The 27,962-nt window shown below is 41.2% G+C and overlaps 1 protein-coding gene across 1 annotated transcript in view; it reads right to left on the bottom strand.

Moving 5' to 3' along the window:
- The window catches only part of RSPO2 (R-spondin 2), a 140,271-nt gene that overhangs the window by 31,473 nt on the left and 80,836 nt on the right, over positions 1-27,962 (bottom strand). Inside the window, exons 4-5 of the mRNA XM_059671912.1 lie at positions 21,834-21,977; positions 17,736-17,924 (exon numbers count right to left, since the gene is read on the bottom strand). Of these exons, the coding sequence (XP_059527895.1) occupies positions 17,736-17,924; positions 21,834-21,977 (333 nt within the window). The remainder of the gene's footprint in view (positions 1-17,735; positions 17,925-21,833; positions 21,978-27,962) is intronic.

The raw sequence follows: 27,962 nt of genomic DNA, 5'->3' as shown, positions 1-27,962 counted from the left end.
ACACCAATTCTGAAGCAAAGTAACATACAGGACCTTCTCCCCAGGCACAGAAATGCCTCCCGCGACCTGCCATCAATTATCTGCCTTCTGCTAAAGGGCCACGGGCTGTAAGAGTGTTAGAGGGGGGATGTCTGTGCCAGCGTTTGGAGGTCAAAGCCATACAGTAACTTTAGGGAATCAACTCAAATCAGCGACCTGAGCTAGAGAACGAGAGCCTCTGAAGGTGGCTGAGCAGCGTGGCTCTTCCAATTCCCGCTGCAGCGTGTGTGCCCGCGCGCGAGGCCCGGGCAGCAGGAGGTCACTGGCCTCTGATGCTGCCGGGAACTGTACTGGCTGAACAGCTGGTGTCTTACCTCGGCCTACGTGGCCATTCTGAAAACCCTGCAGTGATCCAACAAACCTAAGAGATTCAACAAAGTCATTACATAACTTAACTATAAAGATTTCAGCAAGCTTCACTTCCTCTACATCATCGGTATCAGAAATCAGGTTCTAAACTTGGGAGTCTTTTGACTTCACAATTTTTTTGACTCTTTTACAGCGCTGGCTTTGTAGTCTGAAATACCAATAAAAAGTACAATTTAAAAATTCAAATTTCCCTCTGTTGATAAAACAATATTTTGTATTTAAAATACTAAACATTTTTTTGCCCCCACCTTAGGAAAATCCAAGTAAGACACCAAAGCTTTTTCTGGCCAACAGGAATTATATATTTTCCTTCTCCAGTTTGGAGATGAGGGTGGTTTTCGCTAATAGCCATTTTTGATTTTGTTATTAAAAGGCACAGATGCTAAAACATAAAGAGTAAAGTGTGGATGTGCAGACAAGCTAGCTTTGAAACAGAGCTATAAAATGCACTTAAATTGTGGTTGCTTTTTGTATTGGAGCTATCTTTGTTTCGCACTGGGCTTCTATCTCCAGGAGCGGACAAATGCACTCATTTTCTCAATATGGAAAATGCCAGCATTAAAGCCAAATAAAGTCGGGTTTAAGATAATTACACTAGATTTCATCAAAGCAACTTGGCAGTCATCAAAATTCAACCCTGGTTAGTTGATGAGATTTCATCAGGCTGCTTAAGAAGCAGGGAAATAAACAAAGTGGAGAGACAATGAAAACAATGTGACAACTGTCAAACAAAAAGCGGAGCACAACATTGAACGTTTCCCCAGACGCAGTGCTGAAACCCCAAATTCTCATTCCCCTCCCACCTCCACCCCTCCCGCCTGCACACACACACGTCTGAGAATAAATGACTACCTATTTTGAATTTTCAGTCATCTTTAATTGTGCATTCATTGCATAATATTGATTGTGGAATGATTTGTTACTAAGTACTTAAGGTTGCATAAAAGATGAACAATTTGAGGGCTGTATGATTTTTTTTAAAGTTTTAAAATATGGGTACTTAAGAGGTCACCACCCTTGTTTGAACTCCTTTAAGCAAGTTCTTAATAAATGTAAGCCATTATAAAAGGAATGGTTCAAATTAGGCTACTGCCAACGTTACACTGTTGCAACTGGAGAGGCTCACATGTCCTCCACCTGGTGGAAATTTCACGTAGTGGTTCCTGGGATGTACAGGTCTTATGTTTCTGTTAACGTTGAAGCAGCGTGGTCCAAGCAACCCAGACAGCGACAGAAGCTAGCCAAGTAACTCTTAATTCAAAGCACGTTTGATGACTGGACTAAGTCAGTCTGTGCATTTGGATTTGACAATTGTACCAAAGAGAGGAAGATCTGAAATCAACAAACACTTGACATTTGAGGCAGAAATTACTTTAAATTACTTGCGTTAGCAATACCACTCTCAACATGAGAGTACTATAAGAAATCTATGCTCACATGGAAGACCTGCATGTGGTTTTCTTCTATAGGTTGTGACATAAGATGAAAAGATAAGAGGGAGAAAGGGATGGGAGGCTACACAATATACCTCTTCCAGGAATTAGCCTTCAGTTGCTTTTTACCATTTCATTTCATTAGAGGTTCATTTCCTTTAGAATTTTCAAGAAAGAGGTAGTCTGGAAAAATTGTTTCTTCTCTATATCGGCGTTTTGGAAACAGATTCTTCATATCAGCCAAAGTCTATTATATATGTTCTATTTATAAGTCCAAGATAATAATCAGAGACTTATTATTAACTCAAGGTTCTAGTCTTTTGCTACCTTGAGCTAAATATTCTAACAAATAAATTAAGACTATATCAATAACTAACAGCAACCATTGGACTATATCACCAAAAAGTGAGCAGAAAAGTGTCAGGTCTGCCAAAATTTTCTCCTAGGAACAAGGGAAAATGACACCTATTGGATAGAATGTTCAAGAGGCAGCTCAAGATGAAGTAAAGTTGTGTTTGGAGCATATCATGAGCTTTCCTAACATACCATATTTAACTTTATATAATTTTTATATCCACATGAAAACCTGTAAACTACTTAAAGAGGAAATTTTAAAAAATTGGTCCATTATAGAATTTTGCAAGGTCTACCAAAAAAAAAAGTAGATACATTACTGGATTCAGTCCATGCTAAGTTTCATACAACTATTTGGAGAGAAAACAATGCAAAAATAAAAGGTCAATCACCATAAAGGATATATGATGCAACAGCATGAACAATCCTAATTGCATTACCTCTGAGGAAGTTCCAGGGATTACTACGGGTTGGAAGATAAACAGACTATACGGGAGAAAGTTCTAGGTGTAACGTCTAAGCAAACACCAAGCTTTGCCTTTAGCATCTAACACTGCCAAGGAGACCTCTCTCAGCCTCCCTGCCCCGTAGCTTCCAACATGTAAAAGAGGGATGTAAATGAGTGCAACTTAAAGTTGTGTTTAACAGAAAGACATGCTCTTTTTTTGAAAAGAGGAAAACATATGCAGGATCCCCAAAATGTAAAAGAGAAAAAAAAGTAAAGCGACTCTCACTCAACCAGGCTGAGGGGCCAGACCCTCACCTGTGAGAAAGGACCACTCCCGAGCCCAGGAGGAGAGCTTCCTTCTCTTCTGTAAACCCCACTCTTTCTCAAGGTTAAGTTTCTGATATGTAATGGGTTTAAGAAACTGAATTTTCATAACAAGATGTCTTTAGTACAGTGAAGCGACACACATCACTGAATGGTGTACATCCGTACCCATATCCCTGGAATTAGGCTCTCACTATGGCGTAGGAGGCTGATTCATTTGTTATGAACTGTGCCTCGTTGTCATACCCATGCTTCAGTTTCTCTTTAAATATTCACATTCCCAAGCCTGAGGTTTGTAAATGAATCACAAGTGGGCAAAGACTTCCTCTTCCCTGGGGTAATTCTTTAGTCAGTCTCCAATTTTTCTGCACTGGTCAATCCATGGGGCTCAACTCAGGAACTCTCACTAACTTTGAAGTATCTACTGAGTTCATTCCTTCTTCGTATTCAACTCCCTCTGCCCAGTTTCCCCATTTTGCTCCCTGTGTTGTTTCAAACAGATTCTCTATGTTTACATACACACATCCTGTTTTTTCACACTTTTGACCACTTGATCTTTCGCCCCCACTCTCGACTCATTTTCTCTTATTCAAAACACGTGATTCCCTGTCTATAGTCAGAAGTCTCACCTCTTCAGCCACCAGTCCTAGTGGCCTGGCAGCCTTCATTCCTTTCCGCAACCGAGGCTCGCTCTGGGCCAGGCCCTGTGCTGATCGGGATGCTCAGAGACAGTCATTTTTAGAACTCAGTGTGTGAGTTGTTCCGCTTAGATTACACTGTGAATGAGGTGAAATGAATTCAACTTTGAATACGCTGACACCTCTGTTAGCTGGATTGCAAATTAAACTGTACTCCCGCTGCCCATCAAAGGTGATTGCAATCTTCTAGGTAAAGAGAATTAAAAGGTTTCAAGTCAAGTAAAGACAATAGAAATGAAGATGAGTGGACAATGGAGAAACAAGACTGAGTGGGTGGTTTTGTGTTTGTTTGTTGTTGTTTTTTAAGCAATAACAGCCCACATTTTCTGATCCTTGACTGTGCAAGACATGTTTCGGCCAGGGTATGTTAATTCTTATAACAATCCTATAAAGCAGGCATCTGCTATCCCCATGATACTGATGCTGACACTGAGGCTGAGAGAGATTAACTTCTCAAGTTTGTATACATTCAGGTGGTTGAACAAAGATATGAGTTCTGATTTGTCAGAATGTGAGGAAGGGATTCAAAGGTAGGGCTGAGAGCTGGGTAACTGGGAGGCTAGTAATCCCATTAGAAAGAGTAGTTGCCCCAGGAGACATAAGATCTTGAAAGGACAGCACGGTATGTGTCACCTGTTATGCTGGTGTCTAGGGAAGATGCCCATCCACAGCCAGATCTGTAGGCTTGGGCTCAAACAGAAGATGATCTGCATCTAAATGCAGCCATGAAGTGGGCAAAATCAAAGAACACCAAAGAGGCAAGCATTAGCCAGTCATGGAAAGAATCAACAACAGGATTATAACAAAATGTACCAGAATCTTAAAAACATACCTATTTGCATATGTGCTCATTTACTCCTCACAGCCATCTTGTAACATATCCTCATTTCATATATGGCTACACTGGCCGTGGGTGAACTACGGCCCGCAGGCTGGATCCCGCCCATTTGAAATGAATAAAACTAAAAAAAAAAAAAAAAAAAAAAAAAAAAAAAAAAGACCGTACCCTTTTATGTAATGATGTTTACTTTGAATTTATATTAGTTCACACAAACACTCCATCCATGCTTTTGTTCCGGCCCTCCGGTCTAGTTTAAGAACCCATTGTGGCCCTGGAGTCAAAAAGTTTGCCCACCCCTGGGCTACACCTTGGCAAATGAACTAATTTTCCCAATGTTATTCAACCAGTAAGTGACCAAAACCAATACATAACAAATTTACAAATCTGTACACTACTTTTCCAATGTATAATCGTGCACCATCACTGAAGGTATAAAATAGAAGCAAATGACTGTTTCCCAAAGACATCTGAGGGTGTATTGGGAGCTTGGAGGGAAGGCGGGAAAAAGAGTCACAAACAGAATGGGCTAAAGGATTAGAATTAGGGGGAACAAATACATGGTATATTGCTTCCCACCAATGCTGCAAACACCACAAATTGATAACTATACACATTTCTCTGAACTCAGCACTTAACTCAGAATCCTTCTCAATCCAATGTTCCAGGCAACTGCCAGTAAGCAACGTGCTAAATAAAACCACCTTTGATATACAATTGAAATTGGACCCTGTAGGAACATTTCATCCTTGATCTGAATAATATTTGTGCACTTTAAAATTTCAGAGTACTCTAAGGAAATCCCCTTTAGAAGTTAACATCATAAGCTAGAAAATAGGGACTAACACATCCCAGAGTCTTGGTAAATGGCATACAGAAATAGTAGTTAGAAAGCACATACAGTTCAGTTAGGGTAAATGCAAAATGTGCCTAGATGTAACAAAATAAACTACACTGATAAAACTGGGGAATGGCTTGGCTTAGAAAGTTGGCAGAAAAAGATATAAGGGTCATAGTGGACTGCAAGTCAAGGCAGAATCCTGCACTCTTCAGAAAAGCAAGCAGAACAGAAAAATGCATAAACATCAGAACGCAGAAATATTTGATAATTCTCCCAAACTCAGACTCTGTTTAAAGAACTGCCCCCAAATCTGGGACGTGCAGTTTATCTTCTGACACCTTAGCAACATGACCTCAGTCACTTCCACCTCCATGCTCAAAAGTCCCCTATGGCTCTCCACTGTGTGCAAAGTAAAATTCAAAAGCCGGTCCTCTCCAGAGAGGCACTTCACCATCAGTGTGCAACTTAGGTCTCTGCTGTGAGCTCCGGTGACTGCCATTCTCAAACTCCGAGCTTCAACCAGGTTCTTCTGCTCACCCCCTTGGACACGAGGAGTACATCATGGCATCTTTCCCCAAAACATTGTGTCTAGAAAACTCTCTCCCCTTTTTTTAATGTGTTTGCCTCATAATATAATTTAAGCTTTGCTCTTCAGGAAGCATTGCCTGGCCATAAGAACTAAAAATGATACTTTTCTTTAAAACATCAGAGCCTATCACAATAATTATTCATATTTACAAAGAGACCTCTGCTTCGTTTATTTTAATTTGCATTTTCGTCTTCCCTGGTTAGACTATAAACGCTTTCATCTGTATCTTCCCTGCTCCCAATCTGTCCATTTCTTTAGAACACAGGCATTAACAGATGTTAAATAATGGGTTTGATGAACCTGTAGACATGGCGATGGGAAAATCATGGAAGGGATTGGAAATCCAGCTCCAATACTTACTACCTGAATTATATTATAGAAATGGGTTCAAAAGAGGAATCAGAAGGCACCTTGCAACATATTTCAATAAAGTCAATTCAACTCAGTGAGTATTTACTCAAAATCCATGTGGTTCTCATATCAAATAGTTTTGCCAGATTCAAATAATTGAAGACCAGTCTTGGAGAAAAAACAAAACTCACAAAAGGTTACGTAAATATTACTGCAGGACTTGAAATCACCACCAGAAATAACTCTGCATCTAAATAAGGCAACTCCTGATCGTACCTAAGAACATGGTACTATGTAGAAAAGACACCACATTTATTGACAAGTTCAAAGGGTAACTGACCCTCAGTACAAATGTACATTTTCTAGATTCACTAGACACCAGGCTGTTCTGTGTTCAATATTCACTAAGAGAACCAAGTGGACGATTCATTCAAATATAACAGGTAAATCAAAGAGTCCTGATTCCATGTTGCCTCTGTCGAGTCACGTTTCATGACTATACCTTCAGCTTTCATTGCGGGATAACCCTCCCAAGCTGCCTCTCCTTTAGGAAACACCCTTTGCTACACAGATGCTGAAGACACTGTCCACTATGCTACTCATGGCTCTGGATGTGAATCCCCACTTGAGAAATACATTACAGTGTGTCTACCTATGAACCTAGAATGCTTTCTCTACAATGAGAATTATCATTAGTGTCCTCAATCCTTTTTTATTTTTATTGATTTCAGGGAGGAAGGGAGAAGGAGAGATAGACAAATCAACCATGAGAGAGAATCATAGATTTGCTGCCTCTTGCACGCCCCCTACTGGGACTGAGCCTGCAACCCAGGCACATGTCCTGACCAGGAATCCAACTATGACCTCCTGGTTCATAGGTCGATGTTCATCCCCTGAGCCACAGTGACTGAGCTAATTTCTGAATTCTGTGATGTAGGACCCATCCCTCCCACCCACATGCACACACTGCAATGTGTCTGGATTGGAATGAGTATTCATATCTGTGCGTTGTGATATAGGTATATAAAGTGTATGTGTAGATATTCATATATTTTTGTGTATACATATATATCTGCTGTCTATATATGTACACATGCATATGGTTGTGTAGATATATACACACATATGTGGTGATTTTTCCCTTTAAAAGCTGTTACAAAATTGATATTCTATTTTATAATTAATCACTTACTTTAAATAAGAATAGCAAGAACCATATCTACTTTTCACCTTTGCCTGGTAAGAGGCCCAAATTTTTAGCCCAATTATTTCAACCAACACATATTTGTATGCTCTATTTTTTTTATCAGTCCTGAGCTCTCATTCTAAGTTTTTCCTAGTTCTGATCTTTTACTAGTAAATTTGTTTTGCTTTTAGCACGTTATTAAATAACCTTTCACATTCAGTTATTAAATCCTTCGAGTAATGAGCAGGATATAAGGGCATAACATTAGTTATGAAAGGTCTCTTGACTATATATGCCGGGAGCCGGTCCATCCTTGCTGTTTCAAGGGACCTGGCATATATGGCATACGGTTCTTAATATGTTTGCTCACCTTCTTGGCGCTGTGTTTTAACCAAGGTCACCTCTCCGAGAAAGGTTGTTTCCCCAGGTAGGGATTTTCCCCTGAAGTTAGGGAGGGAATAAAACCTTTTAACTAAGTGCCAGGCGGGTAGTTAATCAATTTAACTACAAACAATCATGCTTAAGCTACATAATCTTTACTCCCTGGAATGGAGATAAGAAACGCCCTAACCTTTGTAATAGAGATTGACAGGATTAAAATGAACTGGTATAAATACAGATGTAACAAGACAGCAAGAGACAGAATTTAGAACACAGAATTTAGAACACAGAACTCAGAATCTAGAGACAGAACACAGAACTCAGAACTTAGAACAGAATCAAGAAGACAGAATCTACTCGGAGCCTAGAGACAGAGCCTAGCGGGAGAACATGGCAAGGGATCCTGGACTGAACCTGACTACAGAGATTGGCAGGAGAACCTGACTGGAACCTGGACACTGAACCTGGCTGGAGACCCTGACAAGAGAACCTGGCTATGATGATCACCTGAATGCTGCCTCCGTGTCATTCCTTCTTCGCCGACTCCGTCTACACCTTTGGGGACCCCTGGACCCACTGGGGTTGGACCCCGGCATCTGGCGCCCGAACAGGGACCCTTAGGTAAGCCCCCCATTCCCCTAGGCAAGCGCCCCGCACTCAGGACGGATAGGACTCCACCGTAGGAAGAGGGTGGATAGTCTTCGCCGACTCCATCCACACCTTTGGGAACCCCTGGAAAAGGATTCCCTTAGGTAAGCCCCCCCCATTGAGAACCCCACACTCGGGACGGATAGGACTCCACCAGGGTGCTACAGACCCCCCCTATAGAGGATAAGTAGGGTAAGAAGGTGGATAGTACAGAACTTAGATTGAGAAGATGTGCCATACTGAGTCCAAAGAAAGAAGACTCTGTATTGATCTTTAGATTAAGAAGATGTGCCATACTGAGTCTAAAGAAAAAAGACTCCGTATTGATCTTTTAACATATATGCTTGTTAGCAGAGGAATTAAGGTTACTCCCAGTCAGACAGAACATTTTATACAAGAAATATGTCCATGCTTTTCTGAGGAAGGAAAGGTGCCGGAAAGGTAAATGTAGAGGCATGGGAGAAGGTAGGCCCAAGGAGCCTTATCCTTAACCCCACTGCAGCCTTTCCACCCCGGGAAAGTGCAGGATTGGCAAGCTCTCCCTGGGGTGATAGATCAGGACTCAGGTAATAGCGGAAAGCGCCAATCCTACTCTTAAAATGGATACAAGAGAGCATTTCAGGTTTTTCTTTTTAATGCCTGCTTTTAAAAAATAAAAAAGGGGGAATTTGCCGGGAGCCGGTCCATCCTTGCTGTTTCAAGGGACCTGGCATATATGGCATACGGTTCTTAATATGTTTGCTCACCTTCTTGGCGCTGTGTTTTAACCAAAGTCACCTCTCCGAGAAAGGTTGAATCCCCAGGTAGGGATTTTCCCCTGAAGTTAGGGAGGGAATAAAACCCCTCAACTAAGTGCCAGGTGGGTAATTAATCCCTTTAACTACGAACAATCATGCTTAAACTACATAATCTTTTCTCCCTGGAATGGAGATAAGAAACGCCCTAACCTTTGTAATAGAGATTGATAGGATTGAATCAACTGGTATAAATACAGTTGTAACAAGACAGAAAGAGTCAGAACTTAGAACAGAATCAAGAAGACAGAGCCTACACGGAGCCTAGAGACAGAAGAACTTCGCTGGAGAGAGCATGCCGGAGGATCCTGGAGAGGGACTGGCCTCGGAGCCTAGAGACAGAGCCTAGCGGGAGAACATGGCAAGGGATCCTGGACTGAACCTGACTGCAGAGGTTGGCAAGAGAGCCTGACTAGAACCTGGCTACTGAACCTGGCTAGAGGAACCTGGCTATGATGATCACCCGAAGGCTGCCTGCGTGTCATTCCTTCTTCGCCGACTCCGTCCACACCTTTGGGGACCCCTGGACCTGCTGGGGTTGGACCCCGGCATATATACCAGCTCAAATACAAGAAAATAATACTGACACAGAAGTATTAGGGCCAAGTACAGTGGGGCCTTGACTTACGAGTGTCCCGATTAACGAGTTTTTTGAGATACCAGCTGTCTCTCAGCCGATTTTTTGCATTGAGTTGATAATTTGAGTTAACGAGCTAGGTCTCAGAATGAATTAAACTCGTAAGTCAAGGCCCCACTGTATTATATAAAGTCATCTGCAAAGCAAAAATCTATTGCCTTTACATCATTAGCCTAAATTAATTGCAATCACTTTTGCCAGCTGAACCTTCTGCCCCCTCAATTGCACAAATAACTTGATCATCTCAAGCTCTTCTGTATGATGACAACATGAATCACACTGGGATTTTAGTAAAACTCTGTCATTATTTCCATTAAAGTGTGTGTGTGTGTGTGTGTGTGTGTGTGTGTGTGTGTGTGTGTGTGTGTGTGTTTTCTTCCTGCGTCCTGATCCTGGAGGCTTTCCACAAGTACAGCTCTGGGTCATTCCAGTAGCTGGAGAACATTTACAGGAAATCTCAGTGAGCAAACTGCCTGCGCCTCTTATCAACACCAGCCAAAGTCCCAGAGAGGTGTCTGATGAGGAACATAAGTTGTTCTACGAATTCACTAGGGGGTTTATACTTGAGACTCTCTTATCTCATGAGGAAAAAGAAAAAAAGTCCCCTGGAAGTGGCGGGGTGGGGGGAGTCCAGCACTGACACCATGTGTGCCCTATTAAAGTTGTTTTTATTTTAGAGTGCTGTAAAAATTGTTGTATATATTTTACATTAAGACCAGAGTAGCTTACTGCTGCGTAAAATTCATAAAAGAAAGGCTCCTTTGGAATTTTCCCGTCCTTGCTTTGTTGCACACAGAACATCGGGCCTTTGGTGGCATATGCAGTTGAGAAATCCTTTTTACAAGGACCCCGTAAAAGAGACGAGTACATGGTGCTCCCCACTGTAATTAAGTGGGGCTGGTGCAGACTGCAGATGGGAAGCTGCAGAGAACACCAAGGTGTGGCTTCTCGCACTCACGCCTCCCTGGTCCCTGGGGCAAGCCCGGCTGGCACCAGGACAGGCTCAAAATGAAACGGGAGAAGCGGTTCCCTTATATCCCGCCCTCAGCCTCCATGGGATGGGTGCTATGCACGCCCAACACTCCCGCATCTCAGTCCAAGATGGTATGTCGTTTTGCACTCTCTGGACATTCCGTGATGTCCCGTGCACACCACATTGCAGCCCACTTTTCTGCTCTTCCACTTGCTCAGACCTGTACCCTCTGAAATGTGACAATTAGTAGGTCTGAAAGAAATCACTGCTAAAATAAAACCCCCAGAAAAACAAAAACAAAAGACACCGACAGGTGTGAATAGTTATCACCTACCCACTCTCCAGCAAACAAGGAAAAAAATTGAAAAGTGGTGGGTGGGGGGTGCAGAGAGGGTGGGCATACTTCCCAAGATGCTGCCTAAAGTTCATTGTTAAGATTGCTGAAGCAGGAATTAGACCAGCCGTGGGCAAACTACAGCCTGCGGGCCGGATCCGCCCATTTGAAATGAATAAAACTAAAAAAAAAAAAAAAAAAGACCGTACCCTTTTATGTAATGATGTTTACTTTGAATTTATATTAGTTCACACAAACACTCCATCCATGCTTCTGTTCCAGCCCTCCGGTCCAGTTTAAGAACCCATTGTGGCCCTCGAGTCAAAAAGTTTGCCGACCCCTGAATTAGACACTTTTTTGTTTGTTTGCTTGTTTGTTAATCCTCGCCTGGGGATATTTTTCCATTGATTTTTTGAGAGAGTGGAAGGGAGGGGGAGAGACAGAGAAACATTAATCTGAGAGACACATCAATTGGTTGCCTCTTACAGGCGCCCCGACCAGGGTAGAGATTGAGCCTGCAACCAAAGTACATGCCCTTGATGGGAATTGAACCCAGGACCCTTCAGTCTGTGGACCAGCATTCTATCCACTGAGCCAAATCAGCTAGGGCAGAATTCCAGACACTTTAGCTGCTGAGAAGTATTTGAGGGCAGGTGGATCTTAGCTAACCATCAATTTAATATAATAGTTATACATTAACATTTGAAAAGTGGCTGCCTCTGGGTGACTGTCCCAGTTTATAAACACTGTGAAATAACCTTAAAATCAGCTGCCATGTATCCAGAGGTCCCTGGGAAATAGTACAATTTGCTATTTAATTTAAAATGACTAACACTCACTGATTTTAAAATATAATGAAGTATTTAGCATTGCAGAGGGGGAGCAAGAATGCCCCCTTTTTCAGATGCTGTCTTCTTCATATAAAAATTTCAATATCTACATTCCAGACAGCCATGAAAGTTTCAAAAGAAAAGAGGTTTTACTCTTATCCTCTCTTCCAAACTATTCTTGAGGTTGGCATGTATAAAACAGACCACATAAATTGCAACTCAAATGTAAACAAAATGTACAGAAATAAAGAACACATGTCTAAAGCATATTTTCTTGACCCTTATCCTACTGAAAATGCGCTTATTTCCTGCTCTCAGTTTAATCCATCACAATCTACAACCATATTTAGTTATATTATCTAATACCTCGTCCACATGTTGCTGTCAATTGATATACAGAAAACAAAAATTAGAGAGGTCTTATTACTTTTGCTTTTTAAAAAGAAAATGTTTGCAGAAATTAAGGGTCTAAATCACTAAAAAAAATATTTTCTTTTGTTTCCTACCAAGTTAAAAGACACTTGAAAAAAAAAAAAGAGATAATGGTCAAGTAAGGTCTCATAAGAGGAATAAGTTATTTCCAATAGAAACAGTATGTAGTAGCAGATTCCATATTTAAGTTTTAACACACTCCTGAGAAAATATTAGGGCTTAAAGAATTCCACTATATTTTTACTAACAATTGTGGTATGGTGAGTTGAGGCAGCCAGGAGTAGAAGGGATAAAAAACTACCTAAGCACATGTCGAAGCCTCACCTAAATTACTTTAACTATCTGACTGCTTCTATGTGTCAGAAAGAGAAAAACCATGCGGGGCACAGAGCAACTAGGTGCGGGGTAGGGCGAGGATCCCAGCGCCTCTGTGCAGACCAGGGAGCAAAGGGACAGAGATGAATGCTGGGTGGGACTCGACATAAGGCAGCCTCGGCGAGAGGGTGACTTTGAAGGACTAAGGATTAAAAAAAAAACGAGCTTGAAGTCACTCTTTTTCTCCCAACAAACTGAGGATGAATGACAGTAAAATGATAGAAGAAGAGGTCTTAGTAGGGGCAGCTGAACCAAAACAAAGCCAGTGAGTGGCTCAACACTTCGGCATTTACTAAATGACCGTTGGGGTATGTTCCGCTGGCTGTTTCAAGTTGGAAGATATCGGGAGGGGGTGGTGATGGCAGAAGGCTCTGGGTGGTGTTTTTTAAGTATTTGTAGAGCAAAAGTAAAATGATGTGTCTGTTGGAGGGAGAAATAGTTTAAAGTTGGCTACTTCAATGGTGGACAACCATGGCTCTGTCTTTGATTTTTATTATAAGGAACAAGAAAAAGGCAGGGGAAAACTTGCGTTTCCGAGGCAGCAAAATATTGGCCCTACTCTTGGCTCTACCACTAGAAACTTGCTGTGCATCACCTTGGCCCAGTCAGAGCCTCCCTAAATCTCAGTTCCCTCCTCTACCCTATTGCAAGTAAGAGAATCAAGATGGTTACATGGCATAGCCATCGAGTCAGCAGCTAAACAACTGTCTCGAGGTCTATCCAAAGCTCTCCTCCATTCAGGTCTATAATCAAATGGTACTCCCTCGATTTCTCTGAATACCCTACAAAAAAAATAGGCACTTCCAATCAACTCTTTCACCGACTCCAAATCCTGCTTTATTTTTCTCCACAGCCTCTATCTCCGCAGAAAATTATGCACTCATCCACTTTCTTGCCGTGATTCCCATTAGAAAAGCTCTAAAATGACTCATTATGCATAACCCAATGATTGATATATAGCCATGCTCGATAAATATCTAATGAATACATTAAAAGTAGTTGTCATGAGACCTTACAAAATAGTGAGTCCCATATAGACAGGACAGGATAGCTCAGGCTGAGGTTATGTTGGCCAACCCTATGAAGGAGTAGAAGATTATAGCCACTTCCAAATGTCAGCATTTCCCCTGTACATGAGCATCTGCCAACTTTGTCCCTCCACAACCATGATTTCGTTTTCCTATTTGTTATTTAAATATATAATGGTAGCATGTTTATATTTTTCTATTAATATGTTGCCTAATATACAACATGGTTCAAACTCAAACTTCCTTTCATTTAAAGATTCAAGTTATAGCCCGGCCAGCATTGCTCAGTGGTTGAGCATTGACCTATGAACCAGGAGGTTAGAGTTTGATTCTCAGTCAGGGCACATGCCCGGGTTGTGGGCTCAATCCCCAGGGTCAGCTGTGCAGGTGGCGGTCTTTGAAACTATGTAAAACAAAGCATATCTCTCTCTCCCTCTCCCTTCCTCTCTGAAATAAAAAAGATATATAAAAAAATAAAATAAAGATTCAAGTTATATGTTAAGAGAATAAATTCATCACAACAGGGTGAATTCTATTCATTAGTGAGCTCAGGGTGGGAGAGAGGAAAGGCAGCTATATCTGCAGTGAGTATGGGCTCCGTTTTTAAGTAATCTGTTATTTTCCCCCTTGTTTCCTATATTCATTTTGAAATATATTTTTCCTCTCACTCATTATCCACCTTTCTCCTTTCACCATCGTTTTTTTAAGCTCTTCTCTTTTTTACCCTCCTGCTATCTTGGTAGATAAACAGGTCATGTGGATTTAAAGCCTTGCATAGTCTTTGAGGGTTGACTACCTGTGAGAGAAAGAGAAGCAAGGAAGATTTGAAAGCTGCCCGATGTGAAAGTCTTGGCACATGCCCAGTGCAGCTGCTGAAAAAGTGTTCCGTTCTTTGTTCGTAAAACAGCGGTCCTGGGCTCCCAGTCTCTTCCTCGCCCTTCACATCTCGCCACAGAACTGGCCCATATCTTCTAACAATGAATCTTAGAATCACTGGGTTTTAGAACTGGGCTGGATCTTAGAGCTCGCCTACCCTCATACCCTCCAATTAACAAATGAGGAAATAGAGGCCACAAGAGGTTAAGTGTCTTGCCCAGGGTCACAGAATTAATGACTTGACAGGGTACAGAGACCCAGATCTCCAGATCACCAGAACAGAATCCTGAAAAATGAGTGTCAGCAAAGCCCAAGAAACTCTACAGGCTATTGTCATCAGAAATGGAATAAAAGGGAACTGATTTAAAAGAAAAGTTTGGGAAGGAACACCAAGTAACTTCAAGTGTAAATCAATCCATGACTTAGGATATTTTCAGAGAATCTTCTTTTAAAAGCAAATAAGCATATGACCATTTAGGGGAAGATAGGCTGAAGCATTACACCATTTAAAAAAACAAATCTTGCATCCATTATTTTCTTATTTTTAGTAGTTTTTAATGTAATATCTTATATACTTAGTGACTATTCCATTGCATTGACCTTTAACTTCTGCCTTCCAGTAATCGAATGCAGCTGATTTTAATGTGCTGGTGCTTTAGTGTGAAGGAGGTTAAGGCTGTGTTTGTGTGCAATCAGGTTAAGATTGGCTCCAACAGGAGAAAAATCCATACATATGTTGAAAAGATCTGAAAAATGCCTGTATTCCCAACCTGATTACGACTTACATTTTTGCATGGTTTGTCAAAGCAGATCACTAAAATCAAATCAAGATGTAAAATGGGCTGAAGCGGTTTTCTTCTCCATTCTTCCATTAATCACCGTGACCTACCGAAGAAAGGAACTTTCTGCTCTCTCACCTGAGGCAAGGTGGGATACTACACTGGAAGTTATGCCTATTTTTATAAGCTGGTGCTCAAGTTCCAAAATTAATTTTCTAGTTGTAATTTCTTACATTTTAAAATAGAAGTTATTTTATTGCAGAGTAATTTTCCGTTTCTATCAAAAATTCTATTGTAGGTCCCTTTTTATAAAATAATAAAACAAGTTTCCATATAACCTTTTAGACCTACTAACGTCATATAAAAATTAATTTATTCAACTGAAAATGTAGATTTGGGAATTAAAACAATAGCCAGTCGCTCCTTATAAATAATACTTGATAAAAGCTAACTATGAATTAAATCAGAGTTCATGCCTGGTTATCAAAAGGAGGATATTGGCAGATGATATATACGCATTTGTTTCAGCACAATTTACACTGCTGACAGGGTCAGGTTGTACTCTGTATGACAGTATACTGCTGTTGGTAGCACAAAAACTATGAGTGCAATAAACATTACAAGTTAACAATCTAGCTGTTATCTACAAAATTCTCAAGCAAGACTGGGGCTAGGTCAAAATAGCGGGAGGGGAATATTCTGGCTCTTGTTACACATAAGCATGTTTGTTATAGGAGCATTTTCAGGTTAATTTTTGCTATTAACGTAAACCACAATTGGGGGACCACATCGCTGGGAGAGAAATGGGGGGAGGGTAGTTATATAAACAATATACAACAAAGGAAGCCTTTCTTCCCAATACCTGAATACATCAGGTTTGTTTTTAGGCATGAGGTTGCAGGTTAAATGCTCTCAGCTATCCAAGAAGTGGCTTATTAGTTTTGTAAGAAAATATTTTCTTATATTTTGACTGAAAAATACTCAGTTTAAAGCGAACAAAACCATCCTTGTTAGTGAAAAGCAAACCCCAACAAAACTTTGTTTCAAAGACCCAGCAAAGCAAAGCAAAACTAATTCAAGAGGAAAAGCTGCCTTCCTAATAGGAGCTTCTGAATCTGGATCTAATAGTTCTCAAAGGCCGACTGGAGTCTTCGAGTCTTAAAAGTTTGTCTTCCTCCCCGGATCATAGACATCTCTATGGGGCAGCATAATACGGATGTAAATCCATTTTAAGCCGATAGGTATTCTCTCTCTGGCCTGTAACCACAAAGCTGAAAAACTGTGCCCCAACAGAAAAATAAATAAAGACAAACAAAAATTTTGATTATTTCACAGGGCAATTTTCCAAACACAACTTCTTTGCTTTTCTATGCTGTAGACTAGAAAAACCCCAGCTTCATCTCCAACAACGTAGCATCCACGAGTGACAAACGGTAACAAGCGCTGAGAACTCCATCTCAAACTGACACGGCTTCAGCTGGCACCTGAGCTATGTACGCGTCTCCTAATTTGTAAATGGGCCTAATCCTGTTATTACAGAATAATTACTGCAAATCAGCACAATTACTACAAAGACATGAATAAACACACACATACCAGTAGCTGTTTTCTACAAATTATTATCAAAACAAAGAGAACCGGCTAATTGTGGTAACATTAAGACAACGTTTATTCCTCCCAGTGTTTGGGCAAGTTTATTTTAAGTTGTCATCTTCAACTAGTAATGATGCCGATGATTTTACAGATGCCATAAACCTTTCTAATCTAAACTCTTCTCAACTGAAAGTTGGCCACTTCCCTCAGAGCAACATCTGCAAAAGCCTGATTTCATAAGACCTACTTGTATGGTACGTTAGCCAAAAAAAGACAGACACACACACACACACACACACACACACACACACACAACACTCTTATAAATCTCAATTTGGAAAGCCCATTTGTAATGCACTCTCCTAAATTATTATCAAGGTATCATGAAAGTAAATGAAATATTCCCTCTATATTCTTCACAGTGTAAGCATCCATCTTTAAATAAGAATAATGTGGAATTTGACCCTCTGACCAATGTTATTATCAGGTTTCCTTCATGGAGAAATAGTCATTATTGGGGGTGGGGGTAGGGAAGAGGCAAATTCAGAAAGCACACCACCCATGGCAGTGACGCCCCACACTCACCTCCGGGACAGTGCCTCATGGCCATCTTACATCTCCGGGATTCGGCGATGGTTGGACATGGTATTGTATCTTTTGCTGGCTTTTTAACAATTTGCCGTGTTCTGGTTTCCAGACCCCATTTAAATCCACACGTGCGATTATTTCTGCTACACGTTCCCCATTCACTCCAATGACCAACTTCACATCCTTCTAAATAAAGATTAAAAATAAACAAAACAAATACAAATAATTTGGTATCCCTTTGCTCCACTATCATCAAATTTATATACTCTCCTCATTTTCAGATTCCCCAAATTAAGCTGCACAGCCCACAAAGACCTATATTCGCCTTTCAAACTTCAATTCTTTGAACCAGAGGGTTACTTTCATTTACAATAATTGCCACATACGTAATTTTAAAAGTAGTACTTTCAATTTGTCTTAGTTCATTTTTGGAAGAGATGCTTCTGGTCCATTCTAAAGATACTGGAATATATAATCTCTGAAAGATTCCATAGCTAAAATCTACAGCAGAAGATACGATTTTCACATTATGACAGAAGAGAAAGCTTTTCATGTTAATTCTGAACACCCCACTGAAATTCACGTGTGTTCGTTTTATTTTGAAAGTAAGTGTTTGGGCCCAACCAGCATGGCTCAGTGGTGGAGCACTGACCTATGAACCAGGAGGTCACAGTTCCATTCCTGGTTAGAGCAGTAGGGGGCATGCAGGAGGCAGCGGATAGCTGATTCTCTCATCATTGTTTCTATCTCTCCCTCTTCCTTCCTGTCTGGAATACACACACACACACACACACACACACACACACACACACACACACATATATATATAATACACACACACACACACACATATACATATATGTGTGTATATATGCACCTATTTATATGTATTTTAAAAGTAAGTATTTGGTGAAAAGGACAGGGTGTTTGTTTTGCATTTTCTGATTTATCTCAATTCTTCAATAGGTGTCAGGAAACCACAGTATGTATTTCCTATTCCCTAAATTGGTGCTATATATTATTATAGTGTAAAAAGTAAACAAGTATGACTAGGTATACGAAAAATGTATGATTTTTCTAGATTACATATCTAGCTTTTAGCACCCCCTTTTGTAAAACCATATAGCAGAAAAGCGGGCTAGCCTCCAGTCTCCTGGGGTGAGGTTGGGGAATAAAAGGACAAAAATTGGTAAAGTTAAACGTCCTCATCAAATTTCCCATTAAAAAGCCCCTTCACACTACCAGGTCACAACTCAGGCCCAGGATCCACACACAATATTTCAGCATTCCAGATCTTAGCAGGCATGACCATGGTTACTCTTAGATGTTTCAAAGCTATTCAAGATGATTTGTATTCAGGGGAATGCACAGGACTCAATTTGTAATTTATCTTTGAGGGTTTCATAAGAGCATCCATTGACCGTCTCTAAGGGGCATGGGACTTGCCTCTCAAAAGCAAACTCAACATTCCCAATATGCTCTTCTAGTGACTTTCCTATGTTTAATAGGGCGTTGCCTGTATGAATGTATTCACACACACACAAACAGGAATATAAGTACACATTTCTTCATAAACCTCTTCTTTTAATGTGTTCTCTGGGAGCTTTTGAATATATAATTACTAGAAACCTGGTGCACGGATTCGTGCACTGGTGGGGGACATGGCCTGCGGAGATCAGCCCGCTGTGGGAGCTCTGCTGATCCCAGTCAGCCGAGTGGCGCTCCCACTGTGGGAGCACACTGACCAACAGGGGGCAGCTCCTGCATTGAGCATATGCCCCCTGGTGGTCAGTGTGCATCATAGCAACTGGTTGCCCAGTCATTCTGGTCATTCCAGTGTTTGGTCGCTGGGCTTTTATATATATACTAGGGGCCCGGTGCACGAAATTCGTGCACTGGGTGTGTGTGTGGGGCGGGGGGGGGGGGGAGTGTCCCTCAGCCCAGCCTGCCCCCTCTCACATACTGGGAGCCCTCAGGCGTTGACCCCTATCACCCTCCAATCGCAGGATCAGCCCCTTGCCCAGGCCTGACGCCTCTGACAGAGGTGTCAGGCCTGGGCAGGGGACCCTCATTTCCCCCCATCACTGGTTCCGCCCCCAGCCCAGGCCTGATGCCTCTGGCCCAGGCATCAGGCCTGGGCAGGGGACCCCCAGACCCCTCCGATTGCTGGCTCTGCCCCTTGCCCAGGCCTGATGCCTCGGCCAGAGGCGTAGACCCCCATCACCCTCTGATTGCCTGATCGGCCCCTTGCCCAGGCCTGACGCCTCCGTCAGAGGTGTCAGGCTTGGACAGGGGACCCCCATCTCCCCCTGATCACTGGCTCTGGCCCCCGCCCAGGCCTGAGGCCTCTGGCCCAGGAATCATGCCTGGGCAGGGGACCCCCATCTCCCTCTGATTGCTTGCTCCACCCCCCGCCCAAGCCTGACCCCTCTGACCCAGGCTTCAGGCCCTGGCAAGGGGACCCTCATATCCCCCCAATCCCCGGCTCCGCCCCCCACCCAGGCCTGATGCCTCGGCCAGAGGAGTTGACCCTCATCACCCTCCGATCACCAATCACCGGATCGGCCCCTTGACCAGGCCTGAGGCCTCCAGCAGAGGTGTCAGGCCTGGGCAGGGGACCCCCAGCTCCCCGTGGTTGCAGGCTCCGCCCCTGCCCAGGCCTAAGGCCTCTGGCCTAGGCGTCCAGCCCGGGCAGCGGGGACCCGCAGCTGCAGCGGCCCCGCGATTGTGGGCTTCGCTTTAGGCCCAGGCAAGGGACCCCTAGCTCCTGGGACTGCCAGCTTCGACCGTGCCCAGCTCCCATCGCTGGCTCCACCCCTACTTCCTGCTATCACTGGCCAGGGGGGCAAAGGCGCCTGATTCTCGGATCATGGCTGGGGGGCAGGGCAAAGGCGGCCCCAGGGCCGCCTTTGCCCTGCCCCCCAGCTCTTAGCTCCCCCCTGGGTTTCCAATCACTGTCAGTGGCAGGGGGCTTCTTCCTGCTTTCCCTTTCGCCTCCCTGCATTGTGCCTACATATGCAAATTAACCGCCATCTTGTTGGCAGTTAATTGCCAATCTTAGTTGGCAGTTAATTTGCATATAGCCCTGATTAGCCAATGAAAAGGGTAGCTCGTACGCCAATTACCATTTTTCTCTTTTATTAGTGTTGATAGATAGACTGTTTTAGCAATATTTCTTCAGGAAAAAAGTTCTCAATTTTCTCTTAAGTCTCCATTTCAAGGAGATGGAAAGTATTATAATACATAGCTCTCTTGTACATCATATCAGATGCCAAATAAAATTCAGGGGTAGGTGCAAAGGGCTGGAAGTAGTGAAGATGCCATTGCACCTAAGAACAGATTCAGGCATTCATCAAAATGCAGGTACTGATAGAGCTTTACCTCTTAATTGTTAGTATAAAGCGAAGCCATATAAAACTATATAAAAACTATATAAAAACAGTGAAAAGGTAGTAGAAAAACTGGTGTTTTCAAACACTCAAAAAATACACAATTTATAAAATGTGTATTCCTCATTATTATTCACAAATGGTATGTATGTATATATTAAATTATGCATTCTAGCTATACAAATTTAGTAAAGGTAAAACTGTTTTAATGGACTTTGCAACATGCAGTCAGTTGTCAAAATATATTTTGCACAAAAATTTTCTTCCCAATGATATTTAAAAAACAAATGGCTAAGAAGATCCATAATTAATATACATAACAAAAGTGATAGAATCATTAATAACATGGTACGGTTTGAAATTTTTATTTTTATTTTAAACAAAATGTTTTTATCTAACAGATACTAATAATTTTTTAAGATAAGTAAGAAATAGATGTATTACACATATGATAAAAAGCATTATCAGCATCTAAATAGTTTAATCTAGCAAATGTACAACTCGCAAATTTTGTAGCAAGATGTAGTATATGAAACTACCCAATGTCATGATGCCTAAAGAATTCAGAAAGTCAGCAAAAAACTCAAATAATTTTCCGTTCTAATTAACAAGACAACCAGGCTGAATAACCCAGTATGCATTTCCCCCTCCCCAAGAAACAGGTGTAAAAAGTTGCAGTTTGAAAGTTACACAAAAAACTACTTACCCACACATTCCATGGTTTCATCTAATGGTGCAAAACCATCTGGGCACTCGTCAAAGCAACGGCCTCTATGCAAATAAAAGCCTACTTTGCACTTGGTACAAAAGTCTTTGCTGAAGCAAGAATCACAGTTTTCTATTCTGCACCCTAAAAACAATTTTAAAGAGAAAATTTCAGTCAAAGAGAAATGCACTCGTTTTACAAATAAAACTTTCACAAACTCATTGGTCAGATCAATCGAAATTCTAGTGGTCAAAGCAATATGTGTTCAACTCTTTTGTTTCCTAATGCCATCTCATTCTGCATCACTCCTACCTCTTGCAAGAGCTCCCCACATCAATAAGCTAAGACACAACTCCAGCCCAAGGCCCTGGGCAGCCATGAGATCCTTCTGAAATTTTTGCAACTCCAAATGGGATTAAAAAGGATGTAAAAGAAAAAGAAAACACCCCCACTACAAATTACATTGCTGCTGGGACTGAAATCTCTGCTCTTCAAAAGACAAACAACGGAAAGCATACAAAGGGGGATACTCTAATCAGGATCTCCTGCTTCTGGACAGTCAATTAAAATTCTGTTTATGTTGGTCAGTGTGGCACTTACTGTCATCAGAGGGTTCCTTAACTTGGAGGGTAGTTCAGGTCATTTAAAAACAAAACAACACATGTAACAATGTGCCAAAGGCTTTAGATGCATTTCCATTTGGTTTTCATAAGAATCCTACAAGGAGGGCAGTACTGTCCCTATTTTGCAAATAAAGAACTCGAGACTGAGAGAGATTAAGTCCTAGAGCTAGTGGTGGCTGAGCGGGTTCTGAAAGCCCCCAAAACTGATTGCCTCCTACATCTGGGCTCCTTTTCCTGACCCACTAACTGAACTTGGTGAGGAGCAGTTTGGGAAGCAGTGCTGTCAGGACTGTTCCCTGTGGGCTTGAACCCCAGATCTGCCCTGACCAGCTCTGTGACTCCAGACAACTGCACAGCTCCCTGAGCCGCTGTTTCCTTCTGTATAAAACGGAGATGTCACAAGGCGATTGTGAGAACTTGTAATAATATAGATAAATTGACTCATAATCTGCACATAGAAGCAATAGTAGATTAGAAACATATTTTTCCACTAAACACACATTACAACAAGGTGTAAAAAGGAGCAAAAATGTATCTTGTATTATAGGTCAGATTCCCGAATAGGCCAGTAACATCTGGGCCAGAGATAGAGGGCTTGCATGGGGAAAAAGAAAGATACTCTAAACTGCTCTGCAGAGAAAAGGAGAGAAGGTTAAAGGATTGGTTAATTGGAAGGTCAGGTTTTCAACAGATTATAGTTCATTATTACTTGCAACAGATTTAATTGATGGTAATTAACAGCATGTAAAGCTCTATGAAAACTCCATGGCATTGCTTATATTCATTTAACAAGCCTCGGAGTGCCAGTACTGTATTTAGGGCTTTCATGATTCAGCAAAGCTTTAAAATATATAGTTCCTGTAATCAAAGAAAAAATGGGATAAAAAATAGTAACCAAAACATGAACTCACTGAATATTAAAATTTTGAAAATTGAGAAAATAAAGCCAGAAAGTTGAATTAAAGGCCATATATATATATATATATATATATATATATATATATATATATTTCATTAAAATAAATTATAAGTAATTACAGTTTCTAGACCTATAAAAAGAAAATGGTAACTCTTCACCTTTCAATATTGAGTCTAAACAGCTCTTCATATATTATATGACCACCATGAAGCAGTTAATTCAACTTCTAAAATGTTACCATATTTACAACTGGAAAACCAACTATGTGTGGGTGAAAGTCCATAGTCAAATTATAGTATTGCTCTTTTTGGGGAGGATGGTTGGGCACAGGACACTTTATCACCCCATAAAATGTTCATTTGTAGTCTTAAAAGCTGTAACGTATATTTTAACCCAACAGTGGTCGATAGCTGGTCAGTCGCTTCTTAATCATGGTGAAAATACATGACCATCATGTCCACAAATTGCTGGTTTTCTTGCTACTTTCTTTTTTATTCTTTTAAAGCAAGCAGCCCTTCCTGTTAGCAGAATTATTTCCTGAGAAATAATGATAAACATTCCAAAGATACAACAGAACTAAAGGATGAAAAAGAACAAAGCATTTCTATTTTTTTTTAAAAAGGGACTATACACTTCATAAATCAATTGTTATCTAGAAAGTCTGATTTTTCTTTAAACATGACCTGCACCATTAAGCTTTTTGGCCAAAAAGTTATAGCAATAAGCATTTGGAATTAATTTTACAAGGTCCTTTGCTGGTCTTTATTGTTACCTGTAACTCCCTTTCCTCATTTTGTTCCGCGTTCCTAATACCAGTCCACAGAACGTGGAATTTCTGAAATACCTATCATTCTCTGTCAAGTCCCTTCGGACTTCTTCAGGCACAAATCCTGCTAGAAGAAAGCTTAATTGTTTGTCCTAAAATTTAAGTAGAACAAAAATCTGATGCGTTCAAATTGTTGAATATGATAACCATGAAAAAGCATGAGATGAATTATAAGCAGTGACTGTAAACGTGAAGATCAATAGTTAGAGTGAAGAAACCAAGTTGCACGATATCTAGTGGATAATATAATAAAACCATATGTGCATGGTGGGGTATGAATAGCTTGGAGAATTTAATTTGGGAAAGGGTGGTAGAATTTTGAAATATGTTAAAATTTTATATTTCTGAATTACATGAATCTTTTATCATTGTAATGCATTTGGTATTAAAGCAAACCAAAGTTATTGCAATATACATTTGTGACCTACTTGAATTTACAGGATATAAAACTTTATTAGCATTCTAAAATAAATTCTTTTGATTTCAAGGTAAGAATGAAGAAATATTATCCCAGCCCAAATTTTTTTTTTAGATTTGGGTACATGAAATTACACCCATTCTTTGATAATGCTGAACCTTGCTTTAGCCTTCAAATTACACAATCATTTGACCAACTCTTGACAGTATCCTTTGTTTTGATATAGTCAATGGCACTTTTCCTTCACTCAAATCATAAGGAAAAGAACTAAATTATTTTTTGTTCAGTAAAGCATTTAAACAAAAGCTTTGATTGGTGTCAAGTCCCAACATCACCAGAAGCTCTGCTGGCCTTCCTGGTCTCAGTCCCTCTTTGCCACAACATAAAACCAACGCCCGCAGCCCTGACTCGACTCATCTAGGCGCAGACTCCTGTGAGCTGAAAGCTTTTAAAAGTGAGCAACTGTATAAACCACTACCCTGGAGATCTACATCTGCACATGCTTCCACGTCCGAAACCTTTCCTCACTGCTCCAGGCCCACCCACAACCCCTGCCCTCTCCTGCCATTTCTCCAGAAACTACCCTTCTGCTTTGGAGAGAACCACTATTTGTGGGGCTTCAGAGCTCCCCTCACCCCAGCTACTCTACCCAACACTGCTTAAGCTTGTTATCCTTAGTAATTGGGATTTAAATCTACTCTATTAACTCATTCTTAACATAAAAGTAAAACATTCTCATTATAAATAAAAATTCTAAACAACACAAGGTTTCAAAGAGCATACAGAAATACCCTTCCTTACTTTAATGGCATAGCAGGCCTACTTCTCAGAAACAACAACTGTATTACATTTCAGAAAAATCTCTATGTCAACTTTATAAATAAATGAGTTTTAAAATACCAGTGGGATCATTTAATAACCTGATAAACCTTAGAAAATTTTATACTGTGTAAAAAAACAGGTATATCAAAGTTTACCAAACATAGGTCTTTTCTATAAAAATCTGGGCTTTAAGTCCTCACTCAGAAATATAAGACCCTGGTTTAGCCAACTTACATGCTTCTAAATTACATGCCTCCTCAAAAATGCAATCCGCGAAATGAGGACTGCCAATATCGGTTTGAGTAAAATTACTGTCCAAGTGAAACTGCCTCCAAATGCAGTCTGACGGGGCTGTCCTTTGGCAAGAGGGGTTTACTCTGGCCAAGGGGAGAAAAAATAGGCTGGGCACCCCTTCTCCCGGCCTCCCACAGTATCCATACAGGCTCCATTATAACATTTTCAAATTATACTGTAGCGCAGTTCAACAGTTCATTCCAAACATTCTCCAAAAAATGTAGCACTGTGCCAGACCCCGAGAACATAAAATTATAAGACCCATTCCCGTCCTGGAGGTGTGAACGCCAAAGGCAGGGGGCCATGTGCACTTCCAGGGCCTTGCCCATAGCGCAGTAGTTACCCACTGGGTACCTCAGAGGCAGGGAAGACGCAGTCACTTCTGTTCAGCCATTACTTTTCTTTATTTTGTTTTCAGTCTGTGAATTCCTTGTTTCTAACACAGAGCCGGGCACATGGTGGGGTTGTAATGCTTGCCAAGTGCACTCACGTGCATGCCACTTAAAAATGCAATTCCTTTATGGCATTTTCAGGCTCATTTGAATGCTTGGTTTGAGATTGCTTACACATGCACTGTAAATATCTTTAAAAAGAAAAGTTGGTTGGTTGCTGTAAATCTTATTGGAGGAACAAACAGTGAAATACCTATTTAGAAATAGAAAACACCTAAATGGAAAGCAATTGTAATGGAGAATGTCAACACTGAAGGGTGCCAGGTAATCTGTGCTACGGAAGTTGGAACCTCCGCTGAGCAGGTGTTAGAAAGACAGAGGGAAGACAGAGATCTGGCCATGGCAAGCAGGCATAACGAGGCAATGAAGAGACGCCACACGCATGTGATGGACTCGAAGAAGAGAGGCCGGGATGAACTGGAGGTTACGTGGAGGGGATGGTTACTTGGGCTTAGATGGCTGTGGGCAGGGATTTTCACTTCATGTGTAGTTTCAAAAAAGGAAGAAAGATTATAAGTTATTTGTACGTTGTGTGGTTTTCAGTATTTAAGTAACAGTAAAAGTGAAGTTCGGTTCAAGATTAGGGCTTGCTTTCACTATTGTAAAATTCTTGAACCTGGGAGTAACATGACAAAGATGGTACCTGGTTTGTTCCCTCACCTCAACAAGTAAAAGCCACTGGGAGCCAGGCATCACGATGGATAACTAAAGGCCCAGGTGGAAAAGCATGCCAGCATCAGGCCACTAACGGGAACCGTCCCAGGCAGGCAATGAGATGGCAATGTGACTATGAAGTGAGCACAGAGTGAGCTGGGGAGTCCTTGTTTTCAGGAAATGAAGCTTCCTGGAAGCAGGAAGAGCGTGAAGGTAAGGAAAGGCGCCCAGAGCCTCAACACTCTAAGAGGAAACAGTCGTGGGGAAAGGAGTTACATGAATCAGTAGAGCCCACAAGCTGAGTTGAGATGAAACCTGAGAGAAGCCACAGGTCCGCCATCATCCCTTCTGCCTGTGGTCCCACAGCACGGATGGTCTTGGCACACTGGCAGAGTTTGTTTTGTTTATCTTACCACCAAGATCTAGATGACAAGAACCATCTCTTAATTGAACATCTCAGCATGGCCAATCGTATAAACAAAAAACTAACACCCTGAAGTGAAAGCAGAGAAAAATCAACCTTTGTTAAGCCCAGCTGTGAAAATACACACCGAGGAATCCCTTTCTGTTATTTCTTGGTCACCAGGCTGTGGGCCACAGGCTGCACGGGCACACCCTGGTCGCCTGGCTGCAGATTGCTCCTCAGCTGCCCTTCATTGTCAGACTACAAGGATCTCCATTCAGAATGAGGCAGATGCTGACCCCCGCCGGGGCATTTTGTCTTCAAGTGCAGTTACCAGTACAAGAATCGAGAGCATCAAGACCACCCCTGGAAAACTCTACACGGTTCTCTGCTCAGTGTGTACTAACATCTGAACAGAAATGAAGCAGCAGATTGCTCCAAAAGACATGAAATTAGACCTTGAGCAATTTTTTTCACATAGAAAGTACTAGACTGTGCAACTTCATATGAGGTTTCATAAAACTGTTTAAATATTTTTAGGTTTCTCTAAAAACTTCAAATAATGCTGTTTAACCTTCCTTTTCAAAACTCCCAATGATTTATAAATATACCAAAATACAGTTTTTAAGCTTTATGTTAACAAATTCATGTATTTCTAATATGTACTATGGCAGTAATCCCATTAGAGTTGGGACTGATGAAAACTATGACCTAAAAT

Source organism: Myotis daubentonii, chromosome 17 (assembly GCF_963259705.1).
Source record: "Myotis daubentonii chromosome 17, mMyoDau2.1, whole genome shotgun sequence".
Taxonomy (NCBI): domain Eukaryota; kingdom Metazoa; phylum Chordata; class Mammalia; order Chiroptera; family Vespertilionidae; genus Myotis; species Myotis daubentonii.
This window is presented reverse-complemented; position numbering and strand designations above follow the sequence as displayed.